Genomic DNA, 14,825 nt, shown 5'->3' on the forward strand with positions numbered 1-14,825 from the left:
TCTTCCTGATATCACATTAAATATGCAGATATGAGAAAAACGTTCTTTTTCTGTAACCTGTAAAGCTAGCCCTTTATACAATTCCTGAATTCTACCATGTCCTCATGTTGCGCTATATTCTGATATGGATTACAGCGCTAGAATAATCTAATGTACGATTGGAAATCTGATCTCTTGCTATTACATTATGAACATAATTAATCATGCAAAACACACGCAAATCAGCATATTATACCCAAAGGCAGAAAGGAAAATATATGGCAACGACGGAATACAGGAAAATGTATGGCACATGCGATCGCTGTACATTGTTAAGTGGGAGCGACGTATATGTTTTAACAATAATACTGAATTATATCTCAAGGTTTCTCATGATAAATCACAATACCTTAAATACAGCTTCCGTCTATCTGAACTTTTTGTATTTTGTTCATATCGGTACCAAAGAGGACGAATTTACTGTGTCGTTCATGCGTGAACGGATCGATTTATTTGTAGTTTTGTTTTGTATGTCAAAGTCTGCAAATTTGTTCAGCCAAATCGATCGTGCATCGTGTATATGTATGTACTGTACTATCGGTATGCAATGCGACATATCTGGCGAAGGTTTCACAGTATGAGGGCGCAGAGCAATGCTTCCAGAGCAGATAGCAGACCTTGGAAAGACGCAGCGTCTCTTATAATAGCCACCCCGGCCGATAAAACTAATTCAACGAAATACCCTTCCGATTATAATATTCTTTTCTTAAAACGAATTGCAAAATCATCGTTCTTTCCGAATGCCTACGTGTATCCAGGAGGTGCTCTCGATCCAGCAGACAAGCATTACCGGTGGATAGAAATATTTCAAAACATAGATCCACAATTTTGTGACAATGTTGAAAAAGAATTCTTTGTGTACCAAAAAGACGGAAAACGATCGCCATTATTTCCTGGCGACAGAGATGCATTAAGTCAAGGCGTTTTACCAAACGAAATTGTTTTTCGAATCTGTGCAATACGTGAGACATTCGAGGAAAGTGGCCTACTTTTACTGACAAACGATGTCCAAAGCCGTAGATTAAAACCAAACAGTGTCCATGCCTCTTCTGTATCACACTTACTGACATCAGATATTATTGAAAAATGGAGGAATAAAGTTCATAATGATGCCAATGAATTCATAAATCTGTGTATTGAGCTCAACAAAGTACCTGATATCTGGAGTTTGAAAGAGTGGTCTGAATGGTTGACGCCCATACTGAGTAAAAAAAAAGCCGGAAAACGGTATGTTAAGTATTTAAATTTCACCTCATTGATTATATAAATTGAGCTTTTGATAGATAATTCATTTTACTAATTCTGTGATTATTCACATAACCTTCCATCTTTTTCAAATTCTGATAAATAGGATTGTCACAACATAAAAAAGCATTTGCTGAATGTGTTCAATAAAATGTATGAAGGTAAAAGTCATTCTGCTGTTTGTAAAATAGTCAATGAAGATAATATTTATTTTTACTTCAATTTACTGTCTGAAATATTTAAAATTTACTTTTTTTAGGTATGATACTGTATTTTATTCATGTTGTCTGCAAGAAAAACCACAATACCTTGCCCATGATAAAGTGGAGATGTCAGAATCTATATGGATTTCACCTGCAGAGATATTACGAAGGTTAATAATTTTTTTTCTCTCTCCGATTTATGGTGTAATTATACAACATGTCATGATCACAAGGCTGTTATGGAAATCAGAATTGTCAAGGCTGTTGATGCCTCATGTTATTAATCATTTTCTTGGGCGATTGATTCTGCTTAACATGAGCATATACTGTGTTACACTACACTCATACAAATTGCAGATATGTTCTTTAAAATGTTCAAATGTCGATTCAATATTATTTGTCGGAGCATACTTTGTGTGATCAAATGTGATTGTACTATGCTCTTTTACATCCTATTATGTGATAGAATTTTTATTAGACTACATACTTTCTACTCATGTCCATCCAAATAATTTTGGCTAGTCACAAACTAATCGCCATTTAAAATGTGAACTTTTTGATTGAAATTGATTTCTATATAAATTCTTAAAGTCCCCAATCTTCAAATACTTTCATTTGGCAACTTGGAATCTGTCAATGAAAAGTTTGAAGAAGGTATATTCACGATGAGATTAAAATAATAATCAAAGTTTCAGCTTTGAAAACCAGCTATTTATTGATTGTCATACCATAGTTTGTTTGATAGTAAAATTCTCCTAAAATATCAGCTTAATGAATTAACATAACTGTTTAAAATTTTCAAAAATAAAAGAACCAATATTGTTCGGGAGCTAGTTTTGAAGCATTCTGATACTGTATACGATTTGGAAGGTTGTATTTAGTAATTTAAATTCTCACTTTAGATTATGTGTATTTACATTTGACTATGCCATGTAGTGCTGATGTATTCTATTGTGAAATGTTGCAAATTTGTTTAGGTACTTAACAGAGGATATCTTCCTGGCACCTCCACAAATCCTGGAGACATTGAAGCTGTTAAATTTCAGTACTATTGAAAGCCTAGCTGATTATATGACTAAAAGGGCTATGAAAGGAATGCGAAGGTTAATGCCACATTTTACTTTAACAAAGGATGGACAGATCATAGAATTGTTTCCAGGTTAGTGTCTATTTATCCAGTTAACCCTTTCCGTACGGTGGGCACGTATAGGTACCCACGACAAAACTCACTAGATTGCGGCGGGTACGTTGATGTACTTCACTGTTTTATTTAGCAATCGGTCGCAAGCTGTTGGTTTAGTTTTTCCGGGTTTTAGTTCATTGATAAGAAGTCTTCTTCGAGATTAACATAAGCGACGGCAAATCTCGCTTTCGTTTACCATGGGAATTTTATTTGCGGCGGAACGAGTGAGTGTTTTTGAAATTTATGCAAATTTCGGTGTTTTTTGGGTGGTAATAGAAGACGTATTATCCCTTCCATCTACCAAAGTATTTTGAGTTAGATAACGAAATTGCTACAGCAATATTATGCTATTGTTTGCCAACCAGGAAGCGGTAACAGTAAAGAATTTAGCAAATATTTCTATTTTTTATCACGGTTTGAAGTTTCAACACCCAAGATCGCCATTTGCCATTTGCAAGCTCTTTAAATAAGCTTTCCAACGAGCCGTCAGTGGGCAGCAGAGGATCATTACTTTTTCGTTAGTCGATCGATTAGTTGTGGGGGTACAAATGCATAAAGTCGGCGTAGCAAATACGATTATTTAATAAAAAATAAAAATCGCATGGAAAGGGTTAAGGCATTATATTAGGATTTATGGGGGTTTTATCCACTTACATACTTCTGTTGCCAGGTATTATTCCATAAAGCACGTTTTATCTTGATACTCGAGTTTACCTATTTACTCATCTTTCAACACAAAAGACAGTATAATTATGTCTGAGACTTCAGGAATGTCTGTGAAACCTTAAAATAAGGTCAAAAGTGGGATTAAAAAGAATCTAGTCATAGCTGACCAAAATATTTACTGAACTATCCGAACAGAAACATGTTGATCTTCCAATATTGGGACCAAATTATCAATCAATCAGTTAGTTAGTTTGCGTCAGCCCTTACACAATATGTATTGCACTTAAGTCTTTATTTATTTTTCTCATCTTGCTCAATTTTTTACCAGGTGATAAGCAATATCCGGAAGATCCAGATGAATTGATCAGAGAAAGAGACCTAACTACACTCGATCAAACTTTTGAAGAAATTCTGAACTCGAAAAACAGGTTCTGTCTTCCTGCAGGGGGAGATCCTGTTGATAGACTTGCTTCTGTATTGTGCAATGTTGAACTGGATTATGATCAAGTAGGACCAGTGACAATTAAGGACATTGCGGATCTTGGCTTGAACTCTAAATTATAATTTTATTTCTTATTTAATTATTAGAAAAAATTATATTTCAAGAAATTTGTTTTTCATCACTGTATTGTAATTTAATTCAATATGTTTTCAATAAGAATGTGATAAATGATTGACAGTATTAAATATTTCGTTCTGAGCTATGTATACCAGTGTTAGAGAGACCGAGTCAACTTTTTTTGAGGCCAATATTTACTGGTATCTCTGAACCAGTGTCGCCAGCAACCAAACGGACAAAAAAGTGTTGTATTTATGGAAAAAAGTTGCGCAATAGAGGCTAGCGTTATTAGAAAATAATTGTTAGCAATCTGTCGCGATATTCATTTTCCTAATATTTGCAAATCAACAATATGTCAAAAGGTGAACAATTGAAATTCTAAGTAAGCTTCCAAAATTCGTAATGGTGAAGCACAGGAAGAGTTTTTCTGGGGTCAGAGGAAAGTCCATTGTCTGTGATATCATCAATCCGGTTTCAGTTCCACTTACCAGTGTTAAAACTTATTCTGAATGATGCTGAAACAGAAAATTATTTTATGTACATACATTGTTGAAGTCTATCGCAGAATTTTAGCAAATATGAACGAATTTATTGATATTCTGTTCTATAATTAATGTGATGAGTTCGCGGGTTATAAAAATAACTGTCATCCGCATATAATTTTAGTGCAGTAATATACTGCCTTATTAAGTTAAAATCAAATGTCAATAAAATATTTTTAATATTAATAACTTTTCCTGACATGTTATGGGTGTGATACTTGCCTCTATATGTTGAGCACACATTGCATCATAAATCTTGAATTAAAAATGGTATATTAAATAGTAAACTTACCAGATTCAGATTTTATTTTCGTCATGCAAAACCAATATACGATATGAAAAAATAAAAAAAGGCATATAACAAATTACGAAGACAGATATCGGCTTGTTGCAATAGACGAGGGATCGCGAAAGACTCAAAGAGTCATCCAGTCAGCGACACCTTGTAGCTGCATTGAAGCAGCAAATATAGCAACCGAACAACTCAATATTAAATAGTCACTAAATTCGACACAATCATATATATAAAAGGGACAACAAAAAGAATGCCACAATGACCACGAAAAGTTACCTAAACATTCACTTAATTAGCCTCAATCACAAAAAGGAACAACAAAGTTTGAAAAATAAAATACAGGATGTCATAATAACTATGGAGTATTAGATATTTACCTAATTAAACTCGATCATACAGAGTAAGAACAAAATAAAATCGAAATAAACACCGAGATACTACAATGATCACATCGTATTATATGACTTAACAGCGACATCTGTAAGAAGGATATGCCTCAATGACAACAAAGAATTGCGAAATAATGCTGACTAAGCATACACAGTAAACCAATATGGCGTGCCCAGCAACGGGCTTCTGGCTGCGAGAATCAATACCGTATTTAACGGATTTTTATGTTGAAAGCGATTGTTAGTGGCTATTAGAGTAGTGCAGAATAATTATGGGTTCTGCAGTATTCGTGGCATATAGGTTGGGCGGAAAATATTAAAACAAGAACAGTACACAGCGAGCACACAACTTGACGAACATGGATGGGAAAAGCAGCACCACAGGGATAGGTACAGTACATACCGGTATACAAATATAATATTTCTAGACTAATTGCAACTGGGCTTATAAGCATCTAGGTATAGGCTCTTCAGTGCATGTTTATACAAGTTATAGGTACTGGTCCTAATGCTATTGGGGAGATTATTCCACAATTTAACACCAACAAACTTGATTGAGTTTTGGGTGAGTTTGGTGCTAAAACGATTTACATAATAAGAACTGCTAATAGAGGACCGTGTTCCATATGAGTGAACATTGCTTTGTTTTGAAAAATAGTTTGTGAACGCAGGAGGGAGTTTTTTGCAGTGGTGTTGGTGCATCAATTTCAAAACTTCTATTTTGTAAATGTCTGCCAATTTAATAATTTGAAGGTTATAATAAATAGGACTGAGTCGTGAAAAATAACTAGCGGCAGATATTGCACGGATTGCTCGGTTCTGCATAATTTCAATGCGATGTAATACTGTTTTAACAGCTGAACCCCAAGCAATTATGCCGTATTGGATATGGCTCTGGAATAAGGAGTAGTACACCATCCTTAGTGTTGTTGGTGATGTAAATCGTCTAAGCTTGTAAAGTATTCCAACCGATTTAGATAATTTAACGGATAATTTGGATAAGTGAACATCCCAATTCATTTTACTATCTAAATATATGCCAAGATATTTATAAGAATGGACATTTTCAAGTTCTTTGTCATCAATTTGTATTACTGTTTCATTTTTAGATTTGCACTGGTGTGGAGATATTAACATAGTTTTTGATTTGCCAATGTTCAGTGTTAGTTTATTAGACCGCATCCAATTTGATACTTTCGCAATTTCAGAATTTACTCTCAACTGAAGAACTGCACAAGATTTGTCGCTGTCGAGAAGATTGGTATCATCAGCAAACAATTTGGTAAAGAAGGAGGAACAACAAGTTATGTCATTTACATAGACTAGAAATAGAAGAGGACCCAAGCAACTACCTTGAGGAACTCCGTGAGTCACTGGTAAGGGAGAGGAACGACACGACCCAACTTGAACATATTGTGATCTATTACTTAAATAACTAGAAATGAGTTTGTTTGCTGTACCCCTGATACCGAAATGTCTCAACTTGTAAATCAGGATGTTATGATTTACGGTATCGAAGGCCTTCCTTAGATCTAGGAATGTTGCACTGACAAACTCCTTCCTCTCTAGTTTATCGTAGATATATGATATTGTGTCTAAGATAGCATGTGATGTAGATAGATTATTTTGGAAGCCAAACTGTGATTTATTTATTACATCATGTTTCGTAAAAAAAGCATTGAGTCGCTTATGAATCAAACGCTCAAATATTTTACTTATTGATGAAAGAATTGAAATTGGTCTGTAATTTGACATACATTTTTTATTGCCAGATTTGAAAAGAGGGATCACTCGGGCAATTTTGAGACATGCAGGGAAGATTCCAAACAAAAGTGAACAATTGAAGAATTCAGCCAAACATGGTGCAATGAGATCAGCAACTAATTTAAGGAAACGTGCTGGTATGTTGTCTGGACCAACTGCCTTCCTGTCTTTCAAATTATGTATTTCTATTATCAATTCATTTGTAGTCGCTGGGTTCATGAAGATGGACTGGTTTATACAATTGTGAAGAAATTGTTTAAAGCTATCCTGTTCAGTGGAAAACTTGCCTGAAAGGCTAGACCCAATTGTAGAAAAATACTTATTAAATTCTGTAGCAATCAAAAGTTCATCCCTAATTATAGAGCCATTTTCAATATCGATCTCGTTAACTTTTTGATTAGATTTATTTTTTACATGAGTGATTTCGTTAACTGTTTGCCATGTTGACCTAGGATTACCTTTGTTTTTAGCAATAAGGTTTTGATAATAGGTTTGTTTTGAATCATCTATGGCTCTAATCAAAACATTTCTATACTTTTTGAAATAGGAGCGTTCGGAAGTGTTCCCTTTCAAAAAGTGGGATTCAAACATCTTATTTTTGTGGCGAATAGAAGCAAGCAGCCCTTTGGTTAGCCATGGTTTTGATCGTAGCCTTTTTTGACGACGTGAGAGTGGTCGAAGCGGGGCGTGGCGATCAATCAGGTGAACAAAAGATTTTACAAATTCGCTGAAAACACCATCAAAGTTTTGGGAACTCAAATTGTTTCTAGCAATATAATTATGAAAAATTACTTGTGTATCTGTGCGAAAGCAATCAATCGAGAATTTTGACATGTCCCTTGCTATTTTGACATAATTTGTATGGGCTGGTTTTATGCCACTGAGGCAACACATAACAGGAAAATGGTCTGTTATGTCTGAGAGAACTACATGAGATTTGATTCTAAAATTTGAAATATTAGTATAAATGTGATCTATAAGTGTTGATGATGTACTGCTCACTCTAGTAGGCTTAGTGATTAATGACTTGGCATTGTGAGAAATTAACATATCGGCATAATTTGCAATTTGGGCATTAGTTGACAATGTAAGTAAGTTAATGTTAAAATCTCCTAGTATCAAAAACTGTTTCTTTGCCAATTTAGCAAGAGATGCTTCAAATGCATTAGTAAAGCTTGGAATATTATTACGAGGATGCCTATATATAACACCAACAATTATCTTATTGACTGCGTTGGCCAAACTTATTTCAAACCATATATTTTCACAGTTGGAGTGATTGAGATTGTAATCTGAAATTACAATGTTACCACCAGTCATGGTCGTGATAACAGTACTGAAACAGTACCGAAATTGTACTTTGTGCAACAAGAAGCAGGAAAAAAGGTAAGGAATAAAATCATTTTATCATCTTCGCGATGTAATTAACGTAGAAGAGTATATGCGAAGCGTAGTTGTACGTCAAGGCTGCCACACCCGCGGCCCGGCGAAGTGTTTTTTGCGGCCCGCCCTATAAAGTTTGTAAGCAGACTTTTTAAATTTTTACATACATTTTACTATACATAAGTATCTTTCGTGATTTTGGTGTAAATATTCCTGCCATCTATCGACGTTCAAATGCCGTTTTTTTTATTAGGTATGTGCCAAGTCTTGCCCCCTGGTGGACATCAACGTCATTTTTTTTTTCATTTCTCGCAAAATTGTGCACTCTGTTCGACGAACTATAAAGATATTGTGCAATCATTGGGAACAAACGCTGAGCGCAAATATAGGAATAAACTTGGAGTCTAAGTTTGCAAATTAATTTCATTCTGATTGCTTTCTTTCGTGTCGGCTTTGATCGTCTTCATCGCCAACGTAAAATAAAAAGTCAACAATATCTTGGGTACTGGTCCCCGGACTCGTATCTTTATGTTTGTACTTAATGTTCATGTTATGTTCGCGTTAAATAAGATTTTTGAAATGTTGTCACTGCGTATTCGTCAATAATTCTGATGAAATTGACGTAATGGCTTCGCTATTTATTAGTCACAAATCAGTATATATCGACTATTCGTTCAGAAATCTTCGTCATGTTACTCCATTAAATACTTGTATTGGTGTTTCGAATTTTACGAAACGGCCCAATAAAACTTAATATTGCCGCGACATTGACGCACATTATGCTCATTTAAACATTAAATCAGTATCGTAGCTACTGAAAATGAATGAATAAAAACACTATAACGCAAATATAACACACAACTTTGACATGATGTGTGTGTTTTTTGCGTGGTCGCCAAAAATCCGCAATTGTGTTGTGTGATGATTGATTCTTTGATTCGGTCGCCCGAGAGTTTTATGTCCACGCCCCGTTTACCAGATATTCGAATAGTAAACCGCTATTCTAATATTCGAATAATTTGCTCTAGCCATTCCAGCTCTACCCATTAACCAGTAAGCAATTGTTAATTTGATTGATTTGATGTTAATAAACTCGCCTTTTATGTATTATGTAATTACCTACACCAAAATCAGGACTTATCTGGTATTAATGTTTGGTACAAACGTTTGCGGCCCGCGACCGATTTCGTCACGTGAAAGTGGCCCGCGAGACGAAAAAGGTTGGGCAGGCCGGTATGTTAGTCGTTGGGCAGGCTTGTTGTACGTAGTGGTATTTATTTACGATTTTACCATTGTACGAAATCATGTCTATATCGGAGTTAACGGAAGAGATTTTGTGACATAAAAGTATCATATCGCATTGTACAACTGTGTCATATGCGAAAAACGTCTTCTACAAGTGTTCGTCTCTACAATCAGCATAAAGACGAAATTGCTCTGGATTAGATAGGATAGGATTTACATAGGAGAGGAAAGCCGATAAGACGGCTTATCCATATGGCGAACCACGGCCTCTCGTCCGGTTACCATTCCAAGTCGGGTATGGGATTAGATATATTGTATGTTTTTCGAAAGCATGGACCAGGTGGTGGAGGAAGCCGTAACCGACCAGCGGTTACGTGAACCACCCAACGACGGCGAGGAGTCCAGCAATCCTCTCGCACATAACCATCATGGGATTCGAACCTGCGAACCCACGCAGAGTAATTGGAATGTTGTAATGTTGGAAGCATTGGAACGGATACAATGATTTTATATTGAACTATTCGAAAACGACAAGAGAACCCGATACACCAATCCATGATTTGTGCATAGACTGCTGTGGAACATTCAATCTATTTACCGAGCTTGTTTTTTTTTTTAGTACAATTTTTTGTCACTGTGTCATTTTTTTTGCAATGAAATTGAACTAGGCCTACAGCATCACCATTTTACGTCAGCGAGTGTTTTTAATTCCATAGTTTTGTAGGAAGAGCACTGTTGTGTTACACATACACGTTTCACATTTCAAATTTAATCTAAGAGTATTGCCCGATTTTATATCGTGTTTTTGTTTTATTGTGTTTTGACTGTTTTTGGTGGACGGGCACGTACTTGTACGTTTTTAACTTTTTTAATAAGTTATGCTCGTCCTCCAGGTCCTCTGTATTTTGTTTGTCCGTTTGTTGTTGGTTTGTGTTTTGTTTCTATCAGAGTGACCAATTAAAATTGATTGATTGAAAAAAATTGATTGAATTAGAGGTGCGGTGGCGAGCGTATTCCTAACGCTTAGCCCGTTGAGCCACACCGCCGCGCCAAGTTTGTTGACTCTTTTGATAGCACCGGTTACTTCATTATCTATTGGACATTTTCCCGAATAATTATTTTCGTAATAATGGACAATCAATGAATTTTAGAAGCCGCTCGGACACTTTTTTCATTCAGTCAAAGTTTTGGGAAAACAGGCGTAAAAAATTTAGAATGGTAAGACGACTGACGAATGTTCTGGGGTCAAGGGTCAGGGAAACGAAATGCGAACTGTTGTAAATCGAGGTTTCTGTTATTGCGGTATTAGGAAACGATAGTAATTTTCAAAACATGGAATTATTTACCGAAGATGGGATACAGGGACGAAATTTTATTTCTAGTCAAAGTAAGCAGACCGTACTACGATATAAATTTATCTCGGAGATTGAATATGGAAATAACATAACCACATGTTTTTAAGTATTTATATACCGGTACACATATACTGATACCGGTACCGGTACCGTATAGAGTTAACATTATTATTGTTGTGTTTAAACAACCGCCGAAGCGAATGTAAAACAAAGCCATAAGGTACCGTAACACTTGTGGTCGGAATAGTTTGTGGGGGGGTTCTTATATTTGTGTATTGCAACTAAACAAGTGTATTATAAATAGACTAGTAAACCAAGTTTTGAGGTTGTACTATTAGTCTATTCTTTTTATTTAGCTTATTTAACTGGCTAACTAATCCCATACCTGACCTTGACTGGTACCGGTAACCGCGTGGTTTGCCATATGATTTATTGAATCTGCTCCAGATTTTACATGTGCATTCATCATATGTCGTACCAGAAGCCTATTGATTTTGGATGAATTATGTCGTATAATTAGCGAGTTTTTAATTAATCAGTGATGGGACACAAGGTGTCACTATGGAGTAAGAGCGCTGTTTCGGGGGATCCCCTAACTTTTGATCGTGAGTCTTCAGTATTCGACCGATATTCTCGTTTAGATGTTGAGGGAAAACTTTTTCTTGCGAAAAAAAACGGCTTTCTTTGTAACTAATGGACCAATCAATTTCAAAATTTTAGTACGTATAGATTCTGAAATTTGTTTCGAATCTGTTTAGTGATCTAACTAAAAGAATTTAATCGAAACTTAATTTTAAATTGGTCAGAGTCGGAATGACCGAGTCAGTTTGAAATAACATTTGAACATCTTGTCAAAGATTATATAATTTCCACCGACATCACTTTGAACAAAGATTACTTTGATACTACTGTCCTTAATTAAAAGGACTGCAGCTTCTAAACACTAAATAAAAAAGCATTCCTACCCTCCATATCATTATTTGAGTTGTATCCACCATATCCGCCTCCTGCATTTCCGTATCCGTCTCCTCCAAAATTGTTCCCCCCACCTCCGTAATTATTCGGGCCTGGTTTGCCGTGGTTTGCCATATGATTAAGCCGTCTTATCGCAGTATCGGCTTTTTTTCCCCTCGGGATAATCCTATCCTATTTCAGATGTTGCTACAGTGGTAATTGATCCACTCCAGCTATATACGGTACCGGTACTTCATATGCAGACATGTCCCATTTTTGATCTTTTAATTCAAGTAATTGCCAACAATCTCTTAATATTTCTGTCTTCAGATCAAATAGTAAAGTAACTTAATTAGAATTATACAATTATGGCATTATATCTTTTCAGAACATTTCATTCTGTATAATTGAGCAAACATATTGTAATGGCATCATTTGTTAGTTCTCGAGATCTTGATGCGAAACGAGCAGAAAAAAGAAAAGCAAGACACACATTGCTTGAAGAGGAAAAAAGTAAATTTTTAGCAAAGGAAAGAGCTTTAGAGAGGCACAAAGAAAGTGGAAATGACAAATGGATGCTGCCTGGAATCCAGGAAAGATTGGATAAAGATGCTTCAAAATTAGGATCTCATGAAAAAAAGCACAAAAAACATAAAAAGAAGAAAAAAAAGAAAAAGGTTTCAAGCGAAAGCGAAGATTCAGAAGATTGTTGGGAAGAAAATTCTGCCTCGGCAGTTATACCTTCATCAAAACCAACTGAAAATTTATTGAATTTCGATGAAATTTTAAGTGGAGATCAGATGTATACTTCGAAATCAATGAAAGAGAAACGAAAACAGGAAAAAGAAGAAGAATCTTTGAAAAATAAAGAAGAGGAATTGATAGGTCAGCATCCTAAAGAATTAAATCCATACTGGAAAGAGGGTGGAGAGGGCTTACCACCAGAAAAAACGGGAAAGTTGTCTAAGAATACGTCCAATAAAATATCAAAAGATTGGTTACTAAAATCATTGAAACGTATGAATGAACAAGCAGAAGAACAGGGACGAACTGTGCAGTCAATAGCCGCAGAGCGATATGGCTCATGGGCTGAGTTTCAAAATCTTTTAAGAGAGGCTGAACCACAGAATAAGAGAGAAAAAGATCGTCAGAAAGGTTCGCATAACAAATCAGAAAAAGGTGCATTCATGAAACCACATGATGGCGATAATGGGTATGATCACCGACGATCAAGAGATCGCCATCATAGACATGACAAAGAAAGGTATCACTGTCGTGAACGTGATTACAGACCAAAAGAGAAAGGAGATAAAAACCAACGACCATCGTGGAAAAAACCTAAACCAGACTCCGAAAGGAATTTTTCTGAAGATCATCAGCCATCATGGAAAAAGAAAAAAACTGATTCAAAGCATTTGTCTGAAAAAGAATCTTCGCCATTGTTGAAGTCGGAGTCTGAAGATATTATTTTAAAAGATAATAATAAGCATGAACACGTCAAAACTAAATTATCATCCCCACTGTCTAGAAACGTAGACACTGTGAAATCTTCAGATCGTGAACAACATATTGTAAAGGAAAAGCCCCCAGTTGCAAAAGTTGTAATTTTATCTGAAAAGGAGAAAAATGCACTTGCTGCAAAAATACTAAAAGCGGAACTGATGGGAAATGACAACTTAGCTAATAAGCTGAAATTAAAACTGGAAAAGGCGAGGCAAGCTGAAAGCGATACTAAAAAATCCTCCGATACCTCAAAGAAATTGCCTGCTGCTAATTCTGGAAGTTCGTCTGATAGCAGTGATGATGAAACTGTGGTTTTAACAAGGACTGGTAAAGATGGGCAATCATGGCCAGTTCAGCATTCAGACATGGCGTATAATTCTGTTTCAAATAAAAAGAGAAAGAAGAAAAAGGTTCCTACTCACAGAGATGGGGAAAGGGAGCGCTACTTTGCCGATGATGATCGCCATAGTTTGAAGGATCTTGTACGTCGTGAAAAAATGGAAGAAGCGGAAGACCAAGATGCCATGTTTTCACGGCTCGCTTCGAAACAATTCAGGGGTACTGATTCTGATGACTTTACTCTTGATGACATGTACGTGTCACAGGCCTCGCAGCAAACTACGCGTACGGAGGAGGAAGCCAAACAAAGACAAAAAGCCATTTCTGATCATAAAAAACTGTCAAAGCGTCTTGAAAAATGTCGATTATGCTTTGGTAATCCAGAATTACCAAAACACTTGCTTATTGCAATAGGTAAAAATTCGTACCTATGTCTCCCAGAACACAAACCTCTATCCCAGGGACATTGTTTTATTGTACCAATGCACCATTGTACCACTGGTACAGGGTTAGACGAAGATGTTTGGGAGGAAATCAAACATTTCATGCGAACATTACAAACTGTACTCAAGGCACAAGAATTAGACTGTGTTTTTATGCAAACTTGCATGGGACTAAAAAAATCCAGGCATTTTTATATTGATTGCATTCCAATGCCAATTGAGGAGGGTGAAATGGCACCCATATATTTTAAAAAAGCAATACAAGAATCCGAAAGTGAATGGTCACATAATAAAAAACTTATCGATACTCGAGGCAAGGATGCCAGAAAATGTATTCCTAAAGGACTTCCATACTTTAGCGTCGATTTTGGTTTGGATGGGGGTTTTGCTCATGTAGTGGAAGACGAGGCCTTGTTTCCACATTTTTTTGGCCGAGAGGTAGTAGGTGGAATGCTTGATGTTGAGCCAAGATTATGGCGTCATCCCCCAAAAGATCATTTTACTGAGCAGACAAAACGCTCTATACAGTTTTCTGAGTGGTGGAAACCTTACGACTGGACAGCTAATGTATCCAGCACCTCTTGAATTTAAATCTTTACACTTTTTTCAACAACTTTTCAAAATTTTTTACTAATAAATATTTTTAACAAAAAGGAGTATCGTTTTTTTATCCTGTCTACCTGACGACCAACATGCAATGATGTCATTATGAATTTAA

At 35.9% G+C, this 14,825-nt stretch overlaps 2 protein-coding genes and 1 long non-coding RNA gene across 3 annotated transcripts; all 3 read left to right on the forward strand.

Moving 5' to 3' along the window:
- The first annotated feature begins 300 nt into the window (after window positions 1–300).
- Window positions 301–4,009, forward strand: LOC120333616 (acyl-coenzyme A diphosphatase NUDT19-like). Its single transcript, XM_039400946.2, has 4 exons — window positions 301–1,266; window positions 1,544–1,657; window positions 2,465–2,646; window positions 3,665–4,009. The coding sequence occupies exons 1-4, from the start codon at window positions 560–562 to the stop codon at window positions 3,898–3,900; spliced, it is 1,239 nt and encodes a 412-aa protein (XP_039256880.2). The 5' UTR covers window positions 301–559; the 3' UTR covers window positions 3,901–4,009.
- A 1,270-nt stretch (window positions 4,010–5,279) lies between these two features.
- Window positions 5,280–7,684, forward strand: LOC120348664 (uncharacterized). The gene is made up of 4 exons (XR_013480608.1): window positions 5,280–5,511; window positions 6,330–6,497; window positions 6,894–7,022; window positions 7,433–7,684. It is a non-coding gene; the product is annotated as an uncharacterized LOC120348664 (long non-coding RNA).
- A 4,466-nt stretch (window positions 7,685–12,150) lies between these two features.
- On the forward strand, window positions 12,151–14,761 carry LOC120333636 (CWF19-like protein 2). The gene has a single exon (XM_039400978.2). It carries the CDS (start codon window positions 12,248–12,250, stop codon window positions 14,690–14,692), a length of 2,445 nt encoding a protein of 814 aa, XP_039256912.2. The 5' UTR covers window positions 12,151–12,247; the 3' UTR covers window positions 14,693–14,761.
- The last annotated feature ends 64 nt before the right edge of the window (window positions 14,762–14,825 follow it).

The sequence above is a fragment of the Styela clava genome, chromosome 15, assembly GCF_964204865.1.
Source record: "Styela clava chromosome 15, kaStyClav1.hap1.2, whole genome shotgun sequence".
NCBI lineage: Eukaryota > Metazoa > Chordata > Ascidiacea > Stolidobranchia > Styelidae > Styela > Styela clava.

What these genes read in the sequence shown, in the direction of transcription:
- LOC120333616 (XM_039400946.2), top strand. Translation starts at nt 560, where the DNA reads ATGTATGTACTGTACTATCGGTATGCAATGCGACATATCTGGCGAAGG. An exon ending in CCTGCAGAGATATTACGAAG is followed by an intron (nt 1,658 to 2,464) that starts GTTAATAATTTT and finishes AAATTTGTTTAG; the next exon opens with GTACTTAACAGAGGATATCT. An exon ending in GATCATAGAATTGTTTCCAG is followed by an intron (nt 2,647 to 3,664) that starts GTTAGTGTCTAT and finishes ATTTTTTACCAG; the next exon opens with GTGATAAGCAATATCCGGAA.
- LOC120333636 (XM_039400978.2), top strand. Translation starts at nt 12,248, where the DNA reads ATGGCATCATTTGTTAGTTCTCGAGATCTTGATGCGAAACGAGCAGAA.